This window comes from Odontesthes bonariensis, chromosome 14 (genome assembly GCF_027942865.1).
Source record: "Odontesthes bonariensis isolate fOdoBon6 chromosome 14, fOdoBon6.hap1, whole genome shotgun sequence".
NCBI classification, from domain to species: Eukaryota; Metazoa; Chordata; class Actinopteri; order Atheriniformes; family Atherinopsidae; genus Odontesthes; species Odontesthes bonariensis.
In genome coordinates, this window is record NC_134519.1 from 16,393,254 (window position 1) to 16,416,730 (window position 23,477).

Below are 23,477 nucleotides of genomic sequence, written 5' to 3' on the forward strand. Positions count from 1 at the left end.
CTGAAGATATCTGCGAGGAGGAGGAGCTGTCAAAGTTTGAGTTTCTCTGAGAAGGAAAAGTCTTCTACTTTACGCGGTTGGAATCAACGAGTTTTTTTTTGTTGTTGTTTGTTTTTTAAGTTTCGTCCCAGCGGAATATTGCGTCTTGTTGGCATGGAATGACATTCACTCCGCTGGACCTTCCAAAACACGATGGCAAACAATTTTCTCAAATGGATCGGTCTCACCTCTCTGCTGTGGCTGGGCTCCTGTGTTCTGGCGGAAAAGAAAGGTATGTTAGGGTGCTCGCAGCTGGGTCGTAAGGGCAAGCAACATTCTTTCGCTTTCCTCTGTGCTTGTCCAGCATTTACATAAATCTCAGAAAATCACAGCCTGGTCACGAAACCGCACAGAAACTTGATCCTGCACGAGAGAAAAGTTTCTCGCAACCCCGCTGCTACAGGCTGTGACCTGGTTAAAGCCTCAGAAAAGGCTGGATTAAAGTCTAGCCTGTAGCGAGAGTCTGGGTCGATATTGATTACGAATACCACCGCTTGTTTGTTGCAGAAACGTCGTTATTAAGTGGCCACTGATGATGAGATGATGATAATCGAAGTTGACCATGAAATTTCGCACCACATTGATGATGATGTAGGTGATGGGAGGGGATGTTGGTTGAGAAATTTGCTGGCATATTTTTTCCACTCCTCTTTCTGCTTTTACCTGATTTGTTTTAGAAAAAAGAAACAAACAACGATACATTTGAGAGGGTTTTGTTTTTGTCTTGTGTTTTGAGTGTGCGCACGGACTGATTTTTATCTGAAATCAACTGCTGCCACTTTAAAAATATCTGGCCACACCAAAAGTGCACTTGGTGAACAATCTTACTGTCCCCCGCTCATTCCTTGATGATGCCACGTTTTCTTTTTGAATCCTCTGTTATCTTTTAGTATCTCACTTTAATGATAATGTTCATTTTTGCAGTATGTATCTGCGCATGCTGTTGTGCAATACATATAAATAAAAGGCTGCTTGTGTTCAACTTGCATCTGGTCCTCAAAGGAAATCAGATCAAATAGTGAGGACAGTGTCTTCATCCTGCTCGCACAGATGAAATAAAGCAGACTCTGGATAGATTGAGTCTGATGAAAGAATGAAAACACATGTTGTTACTTTGTTTGATTAAGTGCCGCCCTTTGGCCCTGAAGTAAAGGACACTGAAATATTTTTTATTTGAATTACATTGTTGTGTTTTGACTGTCACCTCAATGTTCTCTTCTATTTTGGGGATGATGTCTTTCTGTAATTGTTGCTCAGAATGATCCTGCTTCTCCATAGCTCAGCCGAATGTTGGCACCAGATTAGAAACTCAGAAAAGCCTTCAAAAATCCTTCCCCATCGGTTTTAGTCACTCAGAACCTATGAATCCCATATGCCAGAGAAAGTGACCAGTAGTATCGCCTTACTCCCTAATGACTGTAACTTCCTCTTCTCATGAATCATAACAGTCCACACTCTTTGCAGCTCTTTACAGTGTTCCTCCTCATAAGCAGATAAGCATGTCCATTGGGTGCCAGCAGCACACGTGAAAGCTAAATCTTTCTTGTTTGGTCTGACAATTACCAACCAGTGCTGGTTTGCTGAAAGCCATAACAAATCAAGTGTTCGCGAGCTCAAATAGTAGAGCGCTCAGATATTCCTTGGCTCCTAAACAAATTGGTGTATGTCTCATGCCACAGAATGTGTCCCACAGTAAATACAGATTTTTCTTTAGACTATAAAAGATTAGCAATGAGCAGCTGTAATGACAGATAGCCGATGTTATGTTGTACTATTTGGTTTATTACTGTTCTTTTTTAAAAATATAATTGATCCCATTTCCATTCCCAGGGAAATGCCAGCTGTGCTAGTTGACAGTTTAAGTTGGTGTTGTCTCTGTTTTTTGTTTTTGGCCAGTGGGCCTGGGACAGATGTTTCTATGTGGCAGGCTGTGTTTCCCTCGCAGTGTCCAAATGGATTGCAGCAGGATGCAAACATCTATTATGTTCTTTTAGCATCAAAATGGACTTAGAAACCAAATTAAACCACATAACACATTAGGAGACGTTGTACATAACAAAGTTTGGGTAAGACTTAGTTTAATTATTGTTATTGATTAAAGCGGAAGCAGCTAAAAGGTACCAGTGTGTTTTATTGATTTACGCCATGCTCTTTGCAATTGGTTTATTCATTAGCTCTAACTGAAAATAAACTTAATAAAAAAAAAGATTATATTTTGTTTTTTCAAGTGGCACTTTCAAGGTCTAAATGGTTCATTTTATGTTGAAGTTAGTGCTCGATGAATGTCACTTGATGTACAGGTGAGATCCAGCTCTGTAGAAACTCAACTTGCCAGTGTTGTAAGATTTTAGGTTTCTTTTTTTAGATCTGTTTTCACGACCAGCTTCTAACATATTTTCAGGACACCTTAGAGTCAAGGTTGTTTAATAGAAGTTACTGAACCACCTGAAAATGAATCCTTGAGACCACGGTCAAATGATCTACGCTGATGACATCACTGATCCAGATGTCATCATCATGGTAACAAAAAAAACAACAAAAAAAAAAACTTACCGACCATGCTAGAGTCGTTAAGCTTTTGTGCATTGCTCTGTGTTTGGAAGTTTTCTCAGTCTAAACTTTGGCTAGCTCTTGTTTGTTTGGTTGATGACAGAGAGTCTGTCTATTCAAGTGGTTTTGTCTTCTGAGCTATCAGTCTGACCCAACTGAATGAAATTCCCAAAGACCTCAATTCTCCTCTTGTATATGGCCAATGTAGCTAGTATTTGCTTATTTGTTTCGTCCTTTAAGTTCTGTGTTAGGTCAGAGATCATAATCCTGCTTATTAAGATGGTGAAATGCAATGTTGACACAGTGCCATAGCTGTGGAAAAGCAGCTACAGTCTTCACTGTGTTGCTGAGTAATAAGACGAGGTCCAGGGGTGCAAACTTCACAGGTTAAAAAGGTGACAAAGATGGAACCCCCTGCGGAGCTTTTGATGCATAATCTCCAAACACCCTACGCACATGCCCCACAAAATACTTGAAGGTCGTGTTTTACGTCTCATTGTTGTGATTATAATAATTTTCCTCAAATTACAATATCTCAATTCTACTGTACTTGGACATATTTTAAAATTTTAAATATGGAAACCGTGGGCAGGGGACAAGTGATCAGTAGGAGCACTGTTGATGCTCCACATGAAGTTCCATGTCAAAGGAGCACGTTATCAACTAACTATATTAGTTTGCTGGGTCATAGATTGCAAAAACCCTAATATAATGTTGGCACATCCACTGTGCTGCATTTCCCTGCAGAGGGGTAGGCTAATGTCACAGATTTAGGGAAGGGGATTTGAGGCAATGTCAGCCACATCTGCCAAACACATTAACACACAGTAAGCTAGTAGTTCGAACAGATTGCTAAAGGCTCAGACTTTAAAGTAAACAGCAGGTCGGGACTGCGCTCTCTGTTTCTCTTCACACTTTACATCTAAGACCTCCAGTACAACTCAGTCCTGTCACCTCCAGAAATACTCAGATTAACCTGCAGGTGTGATCGACAAAAGGCTGAGCACAGGCTGAGGAACTGGTCGACCACTTTGTGGAGTGGAGTGGGAACAATTACCTCATCTTGAATATAAACAGGACAAAGGAGATGATTGTTGATTTTATGAAGTCCAGGAAAAAAAACAAAAAACACTATTTCTATCCTGGGAGAAGAAGTTTCAGAAGGTGCTCAGTATAGGGGAGTGTGTTCAGACTTAGACATCTTCAGCTTTTTGTTGCAACTGGGTGTCATTTCATTGTTCCAGCAGCAATAATTATTTTCTACAATGACTAATTCCCTATTGTTTTGGCTCTTTATGCAGCAAAATAATTTCCCTTATTGGGATTAATTAACTACTATTTTATCAGTTCAATTTAGTCCAGTTCGTTTGGGAATATTTTAGTTTTTCCTTTTTTTTTTGGTTTGTCAACCAACAAAAAGTGAAAAAAAGTTTGTTTCTGCTTGTTGTTGGTCTGAAATGACTGTCTTAAAGCTTGTAGAGAATTATAATTTCAAACCTGGCATATTTATCTTTTTAAACTTCATATTTGCTCCGCACATCAAAAATAGCTCTATTCAGTTAAAGGTAGGGTAGGAGATCCTGGATTTTGAGTCCAGCGAAGCTGCATTTTGAAAATACACCGGTAAAAAGTCCCAACCCTTTTCTTCACTTTCCCCCAGAAGGCACGCCTCTAGAGTACATGAATGCGCACGAGCACAACGGTGCACGAGCGCTGTTCTGACAGCAAGCATCGATCGTTGCCGTATTTAGTATTTAGTATATGCTAACTATACGTTTAATAATGCTAGGTGCTAGCCAAGCTGGCTCTAGTTTAGCCAGAGCCCGTCTAGTTTAGCTTCCTGCCAAGCTTCTGGACGTTCATGGAGCAGGGTACGCGCACAGGGAGAAGGAGGGGGAGGGAGGAGCAGATTGCAGTTTGATAGACGGCATCAGTATCCAATCATTGTGAACGGTCCGTTCACAATGATTGGATAGTGTTTTTCCTAGATTGTACGTTCTAGAGGCCACTAAAAAATTTCATATTTGTGTCAAAACTTTTAATTAATTGGTTGCAATGGGGGTGTGAAGAGTATTTCAAGCAATATGTAAAAAAATGTTCCAGAAAAAGATCCCCTACCCCGCCTTTAAATCGGGCTTTTGCTGTTTTCTCCAGCTCATCATGGAAATTACTCATACTAATCATGGCTCTACCATTCAGCTCATATGCAATTGCAGACCTGTCATGGGCCAAATGCTGAAGCTTTTTGAAAATGTATTTGAGATTTGATAATGCACCTGGCAGCGAGCACCAAGCCCACCTGTCAGTCCAGTGCTCAGTGACAGCTTGTCAGGGTTTAATGGCTTCTGTGGGAGAGTCAGATGAGGGTTGACGACTATTAGAACTGATCCTCATCCTGTGCACTGGTATGCTCAGTTTATTAGCTGTCATCTTTGGGGAGGTTGCAAATGATGCCCACAGTTTCATCCAGCTTCAAATTGCTCGTAACAACTGTGGTGCTTCAGCTCCCCGATAAAACGCTAAATGGTCTCGCAATGAGCTGGACTTCAGTTTGTGGATTGGAATTTAAGAGCTGATGATTACTTTGTTTATTGTACACCTAGATATTTCTAAACACCTATATTTCTCTGTTGAATGCTGCCAAAGTGCAGATACACAGTGAGCTTGCCTTGGCCAATGAGTTAACCTGTGAAATATCAAACTAATAATCAGAGCCTGTCAACAGCTAAGTCCTTAATCCCTCATGCAAAGCTTGCTTTGGGCACAGAATAACCCGCTTATATCAATATCCTTTTTCAGAGGTAATAGGATATTCCAGTGCCTGACAGAATGAGATTTAAAGATAATGTATGTGTGAAGTTTACTTCCACTTGTTTTCATTTAAGTGTGCTTGCACACCTGCAAAAGCGGAGCTGAATCATTCAAAATTTCACTCCAGCAGTGCATTTCAGCATCCTGACTAAGTATTTTTCCCCCTGTCCATTGAACTGGAATCTAACAAGCCAGCTTTTCTCATAAGTCATCTGTTTTTTTCCATCTTTTTCAGAGAACCAAGCCTTTTCCTTTCATTAAAGCCCACTCTCTGGGAATGGTAGTGAAATATAGCTTATCTTCCTGTGTAATTCTAGAGCCCAGAGTGGTCCTGGTACTGCTACTACTGCCGCCGCTATGTTTTGCAGCTTCTTTGACGACCTTCCCAGACTTACATCTGCTGCGGCCATTGTCAGAAATAAAGCTTTGTAGGTTAGAGCCGTGGGAGCTGGAGTGTAATTTCTGGCCGCCCTCTCTGCTTGCTTTCAGAAACTGCAGCATGTCTGAGTGGTAGAGATTTTCGAGAACTACTGGCAAGGTGAAGGGTTTGGGTTTCACCCCAGGACAATAGCACCTCTGTAGAAAGCAGGTTATCTGGCAGCACTGATACTTTTGTAGCTCAGCAAAGATCTGTGCTGTGCAGCAGACGTGCCCAAGGCTAGACTTCTATGTCATCAAGAGGAAGTCCAGAGGTGAAGCAGTTTTCGTTGTGTCTGGTAGGACACCTTCAAATACAGTGGCCTCTGTCTTTTCTGTAGCTGTAAAATCAAGTAATGCTGCAGTTTCGTAACTGTTAATTATCTGTCTGGTTCCACTACAGTAGTTTGTATACCTCCAGCATGGAATAAGTGAGTGAATGTGTGGTTACTCATTGAACGAATTTGCACCCTTTGTTTGTACATGGTAACAAAGTCATCTACAGCATTTATGGCCTTTCCATGATCGGCCGGTTGTGCATGGAGTATCCAGTGGAAAGAGACCCAGCTGTTCAGACTGGAAAAAGGCCTTCTGCTATCTTCCATCTCATCGGGTGCAGTGTCGTGTTAAAAGGGAAAAGAGGCCACAGTTCCATGTATGTCTTTGTCTTAAAGAAAGTCTCACCGGGGGTGGTGCTGAAGAATGGTCTTTTCTTTTCAGATTTTGCTCCTTTGCCTTGTTTAAAAGAAGACTGAAGCCCTTATTTGGTGAACATAACATACTGATAATTCTCATTGTTTTAAGAACGCACATTGAATTTATCATCAGTGGTTTTCTATATTACATAAACCATCAAATTGTTAAAAGAATAAAACCAACACAGATGTTCTTGTTTTTGAGAATTTGCTGCTTTTGTTTGTTTGATCTTGTATACTAAATACAAAATCTTTTTACTTTTAACGGTTAATTGAATAAAATGTAATTTTAGAGGATAATCACTTGATAGTTCCTGCCATTTTAAAGACAACAACCACTCGTTTGTTGAGAAAATAATTTGCTAGAATAACAGCTGCCTGGAAATGACAAACTGAGACTTGCATAACTGAAAATCTCGACCTTATGCGCATGACACTGTGTTTAAAAAAAAAAAATGAACACAATGTGAAAAGGGCTCAAAACTTCTTACAAATACATATTGTTTTTTTTGTGTTTTGATGACCTGCTATTGCCTTGCTGGACTGAAACTGCTGAAACAATCAGTATGTTTGCGGGATGTTTTAGAAAACTAAATTGTTGTGTCTGAGTAAAACAGAACTTTTTAAAATATATGTAAAAGTTTTTATCTGACATAAATCATCTGAAATCAAACCTCTCATGGTCAGATTAACACACTTAGATTGTGCGACTGGAGGTCAAAATTCTGCTGCACCTTCAGCTCAACATCCACCAATTTGCTGACAGTACATACTGTAATCAATAAATCATGCTGGTTTACTGGGACAAGGACAGCATTACAATTAAATGACCGGATTGAGCTATGACTGTATCTCAGCTTAACTGTGGATATAAACTTTGGGACGTAGTCAGCCTTAGTATTGAAGATAAAGCTGGAGTGTGGATCCATGACATATTGCCATCATAGAGACTTTCAACTTGTACTGAAAGACAGCAAACAGACTTACTTTGAGGCCCGTTTTCTTCCAAACAAATATTTTTTGTTTGTACTCGATTCTAAGCTATATGGATCTTCATCGCCATGCAAATGTAGGAGACATCAAGGAGATGTATGGGGGAGGTGCCCTGATAAAAGCAAGAATTGCAACAGTGAAGTGTAACAAGAAAGTTCGAGATAGACCAATATACATCAAAAAGATGGGGCATGGGATCTTTGAGTTTGACTTTAGGATTTGTGTCATTCGTGTCCTTCTTTAATTGTTCATCTAAGAGGCCTGGGTCTGCTCCTTTTAGCTGCGGCTGCTTCACGTAAGCTTCCAAATTGCAGTCTTTCACCATCATCCTGGAGACCCCCCGCTAGTTTGTCATCTCCTCTAAGGATCTGCAGGTCATGCAAAGGAGCAGTGGTGCAAAATGTGCCTGCTTAAAAAAGAAATCCCCTACAGGGAGGAGAACAATGCCTTTACAAACAAATCTCCATTCCAGAATATTTTAAAAGAAAGCATTGTTTGAAGGGTGGTGACTGATCCCAGAAACGTGCTTCCCTAATAGTAATAAGCTTCTGCCTGTGTGGTCTATTTGCTAGAAAATGAATGTTGCATTTGAGTGGTTGGGCCGTCCCGGTACATCATGGTTAGTTTTTTGTAAATGAATCCTTGCATGTGTCAAAACTAAGAAGGTTCAGGATGTTTGATTTGTGATCTCCATTGTAGTGGGGGGCTTCCTGCTTCACATCCTGATTGAAAGGAACTTGAAGTATTAGGCCTTTTCTCATTAGTTTGGATGGGGCTCTGTTCAAGTCTGCTGCAAAACGGTTTTTGCTGTTTCCACACCTAACACCCGTGAACAATGGATCTTGTCTGAATGACATTGATAGCGCATTGGAGATTGTAGTAATGACTGTCACTGACACGGAAGTTGCAGCTTGACTTGAATTTACTTTGGGCATCCTACTGTGTTTAGCTTGATTTGAGACTGATCATGAAATCCTACTTTATCTGCTCAATTTACAGAAAACATATTTATTTATGCCTTCAGAAGGAATGCTGATCAGGCTTGTTTGGTTGCCAGTTTTCATCTTTTAACGACTCATGAGAAAGAGGGCTTTCTTTGCCAGAGTTATTAAGGCATTACATGCTTCAGTGCAAGGGTGTGTTAGAGTGCCAATCACGACCTAACTTTACAGTATTTACTGAAACTATAGTTCTAGCGAGTATTAACAGTCCAAATATAAGAAGAGGGTGTTTTGCCCCATTTAGTCTGAGGACTGACATTTAGTGTGTCCTTAAAAAAGCAGAAAAGCAGCTTCAGTGGTAGAATACCTTTTATCTTTCTGTGAGCTTCGCATGGATGGGAGCAGCAAGAGAAAAATGACTTAATAACCTCATGTTATTAGTGCATGTGATTAGTGCATAAGTACATAGGAAAATGGAAAACTCTCACATGCAGTACAAAGTAAACGTAGACAAATGTGATAAATCACTTGTAGTTTGATAACCTGAATGGCTTCCAGAGTTTTTTTTATTTAATTTTTTTTATTTCCCAGCATAGACCCCTGACCCACCTTTGAACAGTCCGAGTTGCACAGTTCAAAGTGAGTTGACAGTTTATGGTCCCTATTATGGTGAGCCTTAAGAGAAGTGTCTGGCTAAAAATTTGTGAATATACATAGTGGTTTTGAGGCTGGCCTCCAAATCAGATGATTAAAGATAATAGTTTACAGAGAAGCATGACACAAAGGAAGGAAAAGTTGAATAGACGGTGCAAATGAATGCAGAAAGCCAAAATCTCTGAAGAAAGGGCTTTTTATTGGGGACTCTGTTGTCTTTTTTGACACAGGCTTATCTGTCTTACTTGACCTGAGCTTGCCATGTAGACATGACTTTACAGCCCTGAGTCAACAGAGAGGAGAAAGGCATCCCTGTTGGCTAAAAGTTACGATGCTGGGAGGATAAAAGAATCTTTTTAGCCGCCTGCGCACAAAAGGATCATCAGAGAAACTCAAAATAGCTGTAAGCCACAAACACTGATGTGATGTGATGTGATGTGATGTGATGTTGAGCAGATGTATCGTTTCTGATTATGTTATCATGTAATCATTTAATGATTCTCCTGTGGTTTAGTGGTGCCAACAGTTAACATCATAATAACTGATTTATCTACATAAAAATCTATTGACATTCAGATTATCTCTCCAATTTTCATTCCAGCTAACTAGCCAATCATCCCACTGGTCATCCCACTGCTATCCATTGAGCAGCAGTGCTAATAAGACCAAAATTATCAGAAACTATCAGAAAAATCCAGATTTTCCCCGAAAACTACAAAATCTTTTTAACAAAACAAACCTATATATATATATATATATATATATATATGATAGCTATTTAAGTCTAATTATCTAAAATGAATAACCATCCTTCCTCCTCAAGATGAGGCTTCAACTGAATTATGACAGACAATAAAGCTAATGAGTTTATATTGGGACGTGGTGTCTGACAGAACCAAAAGAAGATGTCAGCACTTTGCTTTCTTTAGTTCTCTCATTTTACAAGCCAGCATCATCTCTTGGAGATCTCATCAGCATTGTAAAACATATTTCATTGCAGCCATTAGTAGATGAGCTGACAGCAATGTTCAGAGTGTTGCAGGAGCAGTAAGGCTGTGTGAAAGAGTTGATCTGTGATTTGTTAAAGTCCCGCAGTTCTAAAGCATAACATGCTCCACTCCCCTTGTGCTGTGCCTTTTGTAATTGACCAATAAATTTCAACAACACCATTGTTTCACTGAGCTCAGAGTTAATTTCCTGGAGGGACTTTGTGCGGAACATCTTCATTACTGCATGTTCCCTGCAAGGGAAACCAGAGGCTTGTGAAAAATAAGAAGGCATTTTCCTTGTTTCACTCGCAGGTTGACTCGGTGCAGTTGTGGCAGGAGCCCACTAAACCGTTAGTGAAGGCCACACATATCTACATATCCACTTCTTCATATTAAAGTCCAATGCCACTTTGAGCATCATCATTAAGATGATCAATGTCTACGGCTGTACTTCAATTTTCATAACAAACCACTTGAGCTTGATAGCTGTGTGGCCTGGTTGAGAATGGGTAGGTTAGAAATACCCTGGAGTGCATAGTTGAAACTGTGCCAGGAAGTAAGGATTAGCCCTCTAGATTTGCAGTATATCCACTAGATAAACAACCCTTCCCTGAGCTGATTAAGCAGCAGTCTGAGATTTTATTTTCAATATGACTCCACTTGTTTAATCTTTATTTGAGTATTATTGCAATAATCGGGCACCGAGAAGATTTACAGAAGATTAAAAGCACTGAAAACCATATTGGGTCTTCAGGACAGTTGACATGTAAATAACCAAGAGAATAAAATCCGAATGATCACTTTCTGTAATCACTAAATAAAAACAGCAAATCATTATATTTTGGAATGAAATGTCTGAGATTTATCCAGGTTTAGAAGGATTGGTGCGTGCTGTCCAATTGAAAAACATCTTTTTGGCGCTGGACACATTTGAATATTTATCTGAGCTTTTTAAATCTAGTTTAATAAGTTGAAATGCGTCTCCCAGTGGTCCAATAATGAGCTCTACTGGAGCTTCAGATTAAATGACACTATCACCCTTTAAAGAATGGAAATTATCATAAAATAGTAGATGTTCGTGTTCCCTAAGAATGCCTGTTTATGTTGGCTTAAAAGTTCAAGTAGTGTCACCTCAGGATCCTTTAAGTTGAATTATTTTACTTTGGAAGTAGAATTTATGTTTGAGCAGATTTCTTCTGTTTGGCTTGTTAAAGACTTCTAATCGATTTTGGCACATAGAAACTGAGAGTTCCAAATTTTACTTGACTTCGAAAATAGTGCTTAATTTACCAATTTCACAACAGAGAGGGCAGTTGAATCTAGTTTTTAAATGGACCTTGTGATGAGATTTTTATGTAAAGTGTAATGAACATTCAATCTCTAAATATTTGTAATGGCAGTTTCTAAAAGAGCTTAAAGGTTAGCCAATTTTTGCCTTCTATCCCTGGACTGGACTTGGGATAACCTTGATGTTGGACAGGTTTTCAGTCCTCTGTTTGTTCACTTTCTGGAGTCGCCATGAGGGATCTTAGTGTGCGTTTCATCCACACTCTATCTGAGACAGGGTTCTTGTGTTCAGCAGTATAGCTGATAGCGAGAAAAGGGTCTTGTCTGCCAAGTCTCATTCCTTTGATGACTGACGGAAAGCAGCCCGGCCTTGGGTTGTGTGAAAAGCTTCTATGTGTCTCTGTAGTGAGGGGGTGGCCTTGAAACAACAACCTTGTCAGTCATAATCGTCTTAAGCAAGCTTTAAACATTGTTGTGGAGCTGTGTTAACCATGTGCCTAATTCATATATATATATATATATATATATATATTCATTTTGTCAGAAACAGCATTACACTTCACATGCAAACAATGGATGCAATCTGAGCCGTGGGGACTTTGGGGAGAGGTTCTTTGATGAAAAACTAGTACAGTTGTCTCTCGGTCCTTGCTGTTTATAGTGCTATTGAGGGGATAGAATTGTTTTGAAGATACGCAGCAGATTGTGACTGAGCTCCCTTGGGCCCCAAGTACTTGGCAGTGGTACCCTGTAGCATTTCAAACATTTTAGTTTTATCAGGACGATGTAACTAAAATCCTCCAAGCTTTCCTGTGCAAATTAAATTGGTCATGCTTTTAGTGAGAACAGCAAAACATGTAGTAAAATACCCTTTCACACCATCAAAAATGACAAGAAACTCCTTTTAAAGTATAAACTCATTCAATGAGCTTTATCTGCCCCTGACTTTTGGCCTCTGCCAGTGTTGAAGAGGAAGAAACTACTCATCAGTGGATTTAGGGGCTGGCTGAGTAAGAACTGAGCAACAGAGTTAAGCTTACTAACTCAAACCCTGGGGCTTTTGTGGAATATTCCTTTTATGGGGTCACTCTCTGAAAACTCCAGTGGGAAGGAGTTGCTAGAGATATGACTAAGGTTGTAAGAGAGATGTTGGCAGTCAACGCTGTGAAACGGTGGTTAGGTCGACATAGAAATTGGCCTGTCAGAAGTAAGGCTAAAAATAAGAAGTCCTTAAGCAAAAAGCCTGCCTCAAAGAGTGTCTATCTCTTTTGTTTAGATGAAGTGAGAGCTATCTGTACTCTGCTTTGGGATGCTCCAACCTGGGTCTGTTGCTCTACACTGGGAACGCTTAAACCAACAGGGAATTCCCGAATCACAGCTGGTTTCTCTTGCCGGAATTATGTGTGAAATGTGTGGGTCTCTTCGCTTGTGGTTGTTGTTTTTCTTTCTTTCTGCCTCTCTCCCTCTGCTCTTCTTTTCCAGGCATGGCTCAGTGATGGTTGCTGGAAGGAGGGTGAGGGTGTGTGTCTGTGGGGGGGGGGGGGGGGGGGGGGGGGGGTATGGACTATTGAGTTAGCAGCAGTGTGCTCGCCGCCCACTCCCTGTCCAGTCTTCCTCTGAGGCTTCCTGTGGGATTGAAGAGGAGTATAGTTTTAACAGGGAAGGAGAAAGAAGAAAAAAAATAGGGGTGTTTGGGGGAGGGGGGGGGGGGGGCTCTTGGCTAGAATGGGCTTCAACGGGGAGAATGTCTGGACTCCAAAGAGGAAGTGGGTTGAACATTGGAACATTTCAGGGGAATGGTGGCTGCTTTATTGGAATTCAAATGTGGCTGCAGTTATGTGAGCTTTTAGTAATAGGAGGGGGATAGTGCATAGCCTTCACAGAGCGCTAATGGACTTTTTAACAGGTCATTAGGGAGATTTCTTTAATTGTGACTTGATTATTTGTTCTGTTCTGTTAGGCTCGTCAGATGACTGTTGAAGCATAAGATTAAAAGCAGAACAGTTGTGTTTTAGGCCTTTTCCTACGCATCATATACCACACGTCATATATTTATTGTACTGTACAGTGGACAGAAAATTTTTGTAACTATTTTTAATGGAAAGTCTAACTTAACTTACAATAAGTTTTCCAGCTCACAGAGTATCTTTTATGAACAAATAAACCTAAATTCCAACTGAAAGTGAGCTGCCGTACATCCCACTTATCCAACATGAAAAATAGCGGAAGAATCTCTTTTCGATGTTGAATTTTGTATCTGGTTTCTGCATGCGCGTCCCACAGCAGGCTCTGCATGAAGACCAATGTTCTTGGGAAGCTTGTTGGATGAAAGTTAGGTGGTATCTCTTTGCTTTAACAAAATTGTAGATTACTCATGTTTCAGTAATGTTTCACTGATGTATTTTTAAACCAAGTAAGTAAGCTTTGTGAGGCAGGTGCAGTACACTTCTGAAGAAAGGCTGCTCTGTTGTGCTAAGTCTGTGTATATTAGCTGTTTCAATACAACCCCCTGAAAACCCGCTGGGCCTCGGCACAGACTTTCTGCTGCTCTGGACCCAGCTTTCAAGGCCAAGAACCGTCTCTTTGGCTGATAAAATGCAAAGAACTCATTTGAAACAAGGTCCTGGCTCCCAGCCGGCACTGCAGCTGTTGAAAATGGGTAATTGTGGACTGTCTAAAGGTCTTAGAAATGCTGATCGCAGTATGGAGTGTGAGTATACATACTTTTGTCTAGTGTTTGTGCAGAACCTAAATTCACAGTTTCCTCACTCTGAGGTGTAGAGTAAACATCATGATGGGCCCAGCCACAGGTATCTGGAGTGTCTCACCGACTGGTAGAGAGCTCTCATCAGAGGCAGGGAGTAAACATCAGCCTTTTTGGTCTTTATTTGGTCACTTTGCTGAGCTTTCAACAGACTAAACTTCACTGACTGTCCTCAAACTCAGGCAGGGCCAGCATGTGCAGTCTCTGGTGTTTTAAATGTTTACAGGACCTGTGACGTATTCAGTAGGATGCTTCATTTGCTTGTGTTCCTCAACTGACCACTCCCAAGTTTTGTCCCCATTGTTGGCCTCAAGGGAAAGGTCATCCACGTTCATGCGTCAAGTGTGAGGCTTTACACCCCCTTTCCACAGTTTGACCCCATTGCTGGCTGCCATGTCCCACATCAACAACTGCTAGCTAAACCACAAACCACTCCCAACTCTTCTTTTTTTCTTTGGGGTTTCCGTTTCTGTCTCACTTCCTTTCAATCAGTTCTCCTTCACAAATAGTACATTGAGTTAATTTAAACTGTCCTCACGTCCTCCCCCCTGGAGACGACAATCAGCTACCATCTGCTTCAGCATTGCAGGGTAGCCATCTGAGCCGACCCTGTGTAAAGATCAACTTCCTGAGATGTCAGAGGGGCTTATAGGGATGCATTCACAGAGGATGGTGGGGGGCTATCCTCCAATCTTTACTGGCCCCTCTTTCTTTTATGAGGCCCCAAGATGTTTTCTCAAAGGAACTGAAGCATCTCCCACGCAAAGGAAGACTGCATTTCCTCTGAACAGAGAGCGGGATATCAGGACTTTTTTAAGTCCTGACCACAAAGTATGTTTATACAAATGTAGCGCACCTCATAGAATACACGTATGACTGCTGATTTGTCTTGAAATGACATTTGACCCCTCATGTCCTCCTGAATAGTGGCCATACGGAAAATATAGGAGCAGGAAGTATGAGCTGAATGCACTGAAAGAATCAAGGAAGTGGCTTTCCCCCATTTATTCACCGAATGCAGGCTTTGGGAGATTTATGTTTCCCTGAAGTCTGAAGGTTTGGGAAGTGGGGAGAAAGCAACCCAAGGGAGCCCCAACTTTAAATCAATAATAATAAAAGATTGTGCATGCTTTTTCCTCATATCACCATCCTTTCAGCATTCACTGGCATAGATATGGAAGGGAGTTAACCATGTTTTTCTTTTAAAAATGGAATTAATCTTGGCATCGATTTCTTATCAGCGGAGGAACACTGCAGATTGAGTTACATAAGATTCTTTGCTGTAATACTGTTGACTTGGAGAGAGAAATAAACAAGTCCTGTCAGTTAGCATTGTTACTTCCCTTTAATCGTGTATAAGTTTTCAGATAATGTGATCACCAGACTCTGGACACAGCATAATTGAATTGCTGGTAGTGAATGAGAGGAAGAGAAAACAGCAGGACCATTTCTGCTGTCTGTGGAAAGGTATAAAGCACAATGATTTAGATGCACAGTGGATGGCTCACTGGGCCTAAAGAAACCATCATTTGGGTTATTGCTAAGTTATTGCTGTAAGGTTTTAAATTTGTAGATGCTAACTCTCACTCTTTTCTCACATGGAAAGTTTCACCCTGAGATGAAATTGAGACCTCAAAATGGGAATTTTTGGCAGACTTTGACTTTTTTTTATTTGGTGGATTTTGTTACATGACACCGCACATTTGATTTTTCCATTATTAATTAATGTGTCTTAAATGTTTACTGTAAATTGTCTCCTGTTACTTTGGTTTTATGCTCTACTGAATTTGAACCCCTTTCCTCTCCAACATAAGTTTCTCATCTTCAACGTTCAAAAAGAAAGTCTTTATTTTATAGTTATGGAGCAACATAGCTTTCATAATGGATGCGGGAGATGTATTAACAAAAAGTTTAATATAAACGTGTACAACAGACTTACAAGACAAAAGTCTGACTGTTCCTAAGCTTAATATTTGCATTGCCTTCAGGAGATTGTTGACAACCTTCTGATTTTGTAGATTCTGTAAAATAAGATAAGACATAAATGTTACAAATTTAGATTTTATTTGTACTGTTTTATGTTAATGACAATATATTGTAAAGTTTTCCTGTGGTTTTTCTCCTTTTACATATACAACTTTACCTCATTTCCAAAATATTGTTGTTTATACACTACATATGGATATAAGTGGCAACTGTGGGTTATTCATCTTTTGAGAATGTATCTTGCGCAGTTTCAAGTTTCAAGTTTATTTATTTAACAAAGGGCCAGCATATATTACTAGCATTTAAAACAAAATGCAAAATATACAAGATTGTAGCCATAAGGCTAATTTCCATCTTTAGTCCCTTGACAGGTTTGATGTTCCTTAAAAAAGAAATAAAAAAACAAGTATTGCACACAATTGTAAAATTAAAAAGTCAAAGATATCTCATCTCATTTTAAAATCAATAATACAAAATACAAATACAAAGTTAAATACAGCAATAAGTTAAGAACAACTGCCAGTACCAACTATATTGAATTATGTTGACAGTATTGTTTATCCAGTAGCCATGATTTTACCTGTTTACTAAATGAATTTAATGTTGGCAATTCTCTAATTGTGCTGGGAATTATGTTCCAGGTGGGAGAGGCTCTGTGGGAGAATACAGCCTGACTAAAAGCGCTCTTCCTAAATGGTATAGAGCAATCACCCCTGGAACTGGCTCTGGTAACCCTGTTTGTGCTTTTTGTAATACATTTCTGTAGAGGAGGGGCCAGGCCATGAAGAAGTTTGTAAAGTAAAACTGAATCATTATATTTAACATAGTTATCCCAGTCCAACAGTCTATGTTTTTTCAGTATTTTACAGTGATGGTATGTTTTGGGTTTTCTATCTAAAATTTTCAGTGCTTGTTTGTATAATGTTTTAATGGCTTTTAAGGTTGTGGCATTAGCTGATGCCCAACTAGTTAGACAGTAAGACATATGTGACATGATCATTGCGTTAAAATACAGTGTAGCTGACTCAAGGGTTAAATTATTCCTAATGTACCTGAAATTAGCTAGGTTAAATTTTATTTTACCTATAGTTTTTTTAACATGCCTAAAACCAAGTTGTGAATCTATTATTACACCAAGGTATTTAAACTCTTGAACAACTTCCAGTTTCTCACCATGCACCATGATGCTGGGGTCAGGTTCAGTAGTACCTCTTTTTGATAAATACATACACACAGTCTTTGACACATTAAGATGAAGACGTGAGTGTTGTAGCCATGTACACACATTGTTCATGACTGATGTTAGCTGTTGTGCAGCTAGAAATTTGTCTTTTGCGTGGATTTATAACACTGCATCATCTGCGTATAACTGGCAGGTTACTGATGCAGGACAACAACTAGACAGGTCGTTAATATACAAGCTGAACAACAGTGGACCTAGTATGGACCCCTGTGGTACTCCAAGAGAGTTCATGCAAGTGCTTGATGTAGTATGTTGCACTCTAACACACTGTGTCCGTGATGCTAGGTATGACTCCATCCATTTCAATGAGTCAGCAGAAAAGTTAAAATAAGTGAGCTTTTGTAACAGTATCTGATGGTTGACTGTATCAAAGGCCTTTCTAAAATCAAGAAAAACAGCCCCTACAACACCGCCAGCATCAAGTTTTGATTTAACATTTTCCAAAAAGAAGCAGACAGCCTGTTGAGTGATGTTTTCTAAACCCAAACTGCATGCTGTTGAGCATATGACTATTATTTAGGTCAATGATATCACACTGTCAAAACTTGACTTCAGGAGCCTTTTTCATACCTGCCATTTGCAGCTAGTAAGATGTGAATGCAGTTTTTTTGGACTCGAACAGTAAGATTATTACTGATTATTTCAAATGATAAGCTGATGCCATCTTTTCTCTGCCGTTATGCAGATCCCGTAGCCTCAAGAAACAAATATCTACCCACACACCCTTGACTTCCAGTACTAGTCCCCATGTAAACATTACAAGAATGATGTGCAACCGCACTTTGCAACAAGCTTAGATGACTAATGATCGGATTTATCAAGTCTTTTGTCGAGCTCTGACTGGCTGCTGATCAGCACAACTCAATCCAGCCAATGTCATGTGCTGCACACGATGTTGCAGGCTCATGCTCATGCCAGTGCACACACCCATACACACACGTGTGCGGTACTGAGATATACCAGACCAGCCACTCCTTGCTGCTAGTTACCTCCTGGACATTTTGTGACGACAGTACAGCTGGAGTAAGTGAAGCAATCGGTAATTTGTCTTTGTCACAGTATCAGTTACGTCATTGAAATCTCCACCCTCGCCCCCACATTTAACAGACTGAAGGCAGTGAGTTGCATTTTAGTACGTTTGAGTCAACTTTTATGGAAAAATGGGTCTCCCAGTGAGTAAACATTGTTTTACTCACTACCTGTTGCTCATATCTGCTTTCATGCTGGTAGTTTATAAGTTGGGCAAACTTTTGTGAGACATCCAGGTCAGATATACGAGTCATTTTCATACTGAGATCAATATGTTGTTAAAGAAAAAAAAAATGATGAAACTATCTTTTAAACAAAACTGAAAACCTATCTTTTTTTCTCGTGTACTTCAGCAGAATGAGGAAGGCAGTTAATGGTTGTGGTATATCAGGTCATTCACCACCTGCAACAGAGTTATGAAATCAACAACTGGACAAGCTCAATGTTTACTGTGGCTGTACGCCTGCGTGCTTCAGCAATAAACTTTTTTTTTCCTTTCGTCCTTTCAGGATTCAAAGTATGAGCTTCGGGCTGAGGAAGTTGTTCCACCTTTAGTCACCTGCCTCATTTGGCCTTTACTGCTTATCGTAACTGTTAACGGAGCAAAACATTGGACGCAGGCTGTTTGACTGCTGGGAGTTATACATATATTGAATGTGGCATAGCAGAAAACAGATTAACTATAATCATGGTATGCATTAGCAAACTCATTTGGGATATTCAAATCGCTAATAACCACAGCTGCAATGTCTTGACAATCTTTTGTTTGTAACAGTTTGGTTTTGCAGTCTGGGTAATAATTATGGGGCTAATTACACCTCACATGGCTCCTCTAATTAAAACAATCAACTTGCTTTTTCTCATCTGCCTCTGTTGCCAGGGTGTTAGGCTGCCGGACACCAGGGTTCATGTCAGGGAGATCCCTCAGGGACAAATTAATGAGGAAGAAGAGGGAGGGCTATAGCCAGCTGTTTGTGCCTAATTCTCACTGATTAGGTGGCTCTTGTTTTTTGTATATATGCGTGCGTGTGTGTGTGTGTGTGTGTGTGTGTGTGTGTGTGTGTGTGTAAAGTCAACAACAAAGGGACACAATATTTTTCACAATAAAAGAGCTGCAACAGTTCACATCATTTCCTTTGAATTGTCAGTTCTGACATGCCTCAGGAAAATACTTTAAACCTCTTTTTTATGTGTTGTGAGGTGTGTCCCAGAATTTGGATTGCATGGTTTGCCTTTCTTTGCCCTCAAGAGCAGACATGTTGAAGAATGCGAGTGAGACATTCCAGCGGCACCGTCATTTCCAATAAATGGAGTTATTAATATTTAGCTTTTCTTAACATTTTTCTCAAGTTTCTCAGGTTTTCTCAAACCAAAAATCAACTTCTTGCTCAATGTATGCGCTTGCAGAATGTTTGCCTGTAACTATGGCTGTGTGTAGGATTAGAGGCACGGTTTTTAAAACAGCTGACTCCCTCTACATTGCCAGTCAGAACCTGTCAGACTAGCTCAGGATAAATGAACACGCACACCATAAGATGACATGTTCTCTAAACACGCACATTTTTTATATTAAGAGCAAGTCTATTGCGTCTTCTTTTTTTTTTTTTTTTTTTTTATCAGTATGACTGCCTTCCTTATCCTGATGGTCTGTTACGAAACACTAGACACACTATATTATCAGCACACACTTGTAATCCTTTCTGTCAATGTTGTTTATGTAAGTGAAAATTCAAAAGTGGATTGAACAGTATTTGATTCAAGCCCTTAAGTTCTTATTTTATCATGTCTACAATTTGCCCTGGATTGAATATGCTTATGCTGGGCCTGTTGTTGATTATGAGATTTACATAGTTGAATTTACCGTAAGAGAAGCACTCACAACTTTCATGGAATCTGTGACACACTGAACTTTTCTCTCTGAAATACCACAATTGGCCTTCATTTTCTGGTCGCAAGGGTTTTTTGAACTCGTCTGCATTTCCGTGCAAAGATTTTGGCCTTTGCCAGAATAAAAACAGCCACGGCTCATTTTGACCCATGAGCCAGAAACTCCTTCGTCACTGAGATTTGATTTCCATCCTACATGCAGCCCAGATCTGTTATTTTCACATTAAAGCTTGCCAAGTTATGACAGTGCAGACCTGATACACTAGTGAAGGTAACGACACACAAAGTCATACATTTAGCCAGTGTTTTTAATAAGCAGTGAATGTTTGTGATTAATCTCTCTGTGGACCTTTCATTATTGATAATGATAAGAATTTGTTTTTATGAAATTGAAACAATAACTAACAAAGTGCAGATAAAAACAACAATAAATCGTTTTGTGGCTGGTGATTTCCAGTTTGTTACCTTTGAATCAAATTCTCAGATAATGTTTTTGTCTTTCCTGCAGTATGCCAAGGTATCACCAACCGTTTAAACCTTCTGGGTTCTAAAGAGGACCACTACCTGAATATGGTGAAGACTTACAGCAACTGCACCGTCGTCCTGGAGAACCTAGAGATCACCTACATGGATGAGCACCGTGACCTGTCCTTCCTTAGGGTAAAGTAATTGCATTCTGTTAGTGATTGATTGGAAGCCAACAAATCTTATTTTTAAGTTGACTTTTTCATGGTTTTAAGTCAGTTTTCCAAGCAGTCCGCCTGAGTCTTTGCAGACTCTTCGTTGCTCAAATGACTGAGGTTCAGAGAGTCAAAACCAGTGGAGAATGACTATATACAATGTGTTCACGATGCTCTAGTTGGAGCATTGTTCAAAGCTCAGCTGTAGCTAGACGTTTGTGAGCATTGGGCAGATGTGATAAAGGACCACACACACTCATGCTCAGGCTTGCCTATACAAACACAGAATAACATGCAGTCAGCAGATATGATGCAGCAGTTCAGATTTTCCACTGAGAATGAGGGGACTTTTTAACATCCTATTCCACTCACATTCAGTTTTCTCTTTAAATTTTAACACTTTCCCTGATGGCTTAAACCAGATTAGGGACTCTTTGCATTGCATTGTTTTCAATGGGATTCTTTGATTTCCTCCGTAGTCTATTGAAGAAGTGGGTGGTTATGTCCTGATCGCCCTCAACAGTGCCTCTAGGATTCCTCTGGAGAAGTTGCGCATCGTTCGAGGTCATTCCCTCTATGAAGGAGCATTTGCACTTGCTGTGCTCGCCAATTATGACAAAGCTACAGGTCAGGGCACCACAGAGCTTCTTCTGACCAGCCTCACAGGTAGGTGCAGCCCTTAAAGAGCCCTTAATCAAGTCTTCCATGACAGGATACCATCCAAAATCTTGGTATTACTTGTGAACAGTTAAACAATTAAATGCACAACTGTTCAGTTTTACTAAATTCCCAATGCCCATTATTTTGCAGAAATTCTTAAAGGAGGTGTAAAGTTTGGGAACAACCAGCTATGCAACGTGGAAACAATACAGTGGTATGACATTGTCAATGCTGACGCCAAACCCGATATGGAGTTGCCAGTGGCGACCAACAACCCACTCTGTAAGTGTTTCTCAGCAAAAGGCAAGCTTTACTAAACTAGTCAATATGTGTGTTGATTTCTGTGTTTTTAAAGGACTGAAGTAAACATTTGTCATTGGTTCTTTTCATCTGGCTTTACAGGTAAAAAGTGTCCCTCGAGCTGCTTCAATGGTTCGTGTTGGGCTCCACAACACTGTCAGACCTGTAAGCTCTCATCTATCTTTTGATCTATTAAAAACAATAGCAACAGTAAAAAGTGGTATTTATAGACAATTTTTATACTTATTTGGCTGATTATATAACATATTAATTGCATATATTGATGCAGTATATATAATGAGGGTGGAACAAATTTTCACACATGCTCCATCATTTTTACAATCTTGTAAACATTTGAAACATTTTAGGATTTACAGTGCTGATATAGTCTCCAAATCAAAAGCAGAAAAAATGACTTTCTGTCGCTGGTCAACCCACTGAATTTGTGCTGCTCTCGTCTTTAGTAACCAAACTGAACTGCGCACAGCAGTGCTCTAAGAGATGCAAAGGGCCTTCACCGATCGACTGTTGCAATGAGCATTGTGCAGCAGGGTGCACAGGACCAAGGCCCACCGACTGTCTGGTGAGACAAAGACACCCTCATATGCTTGACAGGAGTAATGAGCACACTGAATAGTTCATACCAGTCCATTAAATCCAGCTGAGAATTCTCCTATAAAACAGATCTCTCACTCAGCAGTATCTGCTTTTATGATCAGAGGTATTGTTATTGGTTTTAGAACAAGTAAGACACGCAACTGCTGACTGAATCTTTTATTTGGCAGGGTCTTTGGTATCAGAGTCTGCTCTCCCTCTCCATGCAGCTTTGAGAATTAAGCCAAGGCTGCGATAGAGGAATGCAGTGTTATCATTAGTGAGGGGCTCTGTTTTGGTCCCAGTGCACTAGATGACTGTTGTTTGTGCTGCAGGCCTGTCGAGAAGTTCAGGATGGTGGGGTGTGTAAGGACTCCTGTCCAGGCCTCATGCGCTACGATCCCAACCTGCACCAGCTGGTTCCTAACCCACATGGAAAGTACAGCTTCGGGGCCACCTGTGTGAAAAGCTGCCCACGTAAGAATGGCTACAAACACAGATATTTTTCTCATTTCTGTGAAATGATCTTTCTATCCTTACAGAGAAGCACACACAGTATTTGTGTTGACAGTGAGGATGAATAAAAAGTAGTTGGGTTGCAAATATGAAATACATAATAGATGGTTAGAAGCATAATTTCACATTATGCTACCCTGAACACGTGATCAGGTTGTCCTTCAGGGTTGTTAGACATTCAGTGGTTACAATTTGTTCAAGTTTAATTATAAACTGTATAAACAGGGTAAGAAAATGATTGAGTTGCAGGGTGTGTTAATGCAACAACTTGTTATTGTAAGTTTAACTTGAGTTTAACATCTGTCCCTGCTTTATATAATGTATGACATATACTAAGTACCTCTTCTCATACTGGTGGGACAGCTAATACAAGTTATTACTGCTCAGATGTACATTTATAATTGTATATGTTTTGTCTCTGTGTCCTAATGCTTTATAATAC

The 23,477-nt window shown here is 40.0% G+C and overlaps 1 protein-coding gene across 1 annotated transcript in view; it reads left to right on the forward strand.

Moving 5' to 3' along the window:
• Positions 1–23,477, forward strand: part of egfra (epidermal growth factor receptor a (erythroblastic leukemia viral (v-erb-b) oncogene homolog, avian)) — a 41,042-nt gene continuing 17,565 nt past the window's right edge. Inside the window, exons 1-7 of the mRNA XM_075483153.1 lie at positions 1–271; positions 20,794–20,945; positions 21,445–21,631; positions 21,776–21,907; positions 22,028–22,090; positions 22,390–22,508; positions 22,855–22,996. Of these exons, the coding sequence (XP_075339268.1) occupies positions 193–271; positions 20,794–20,945; positions 21,445–21,631; positions 21,776–21,907; positions 22,028–22,090; positions 22,390–22,508; positions 22,855–22,996 (874 nt within the window). The 5' untranslated portion in view covers positions 1–192. The remainder of the gene's footprint in view (positions 272–20,793; positions 20,946–21,444; positions 21,632–21,775; positions 21,908–22,027; positions 22,091–22,389; positions 22,509–22,854; positions 22,997–23,477) is intronic.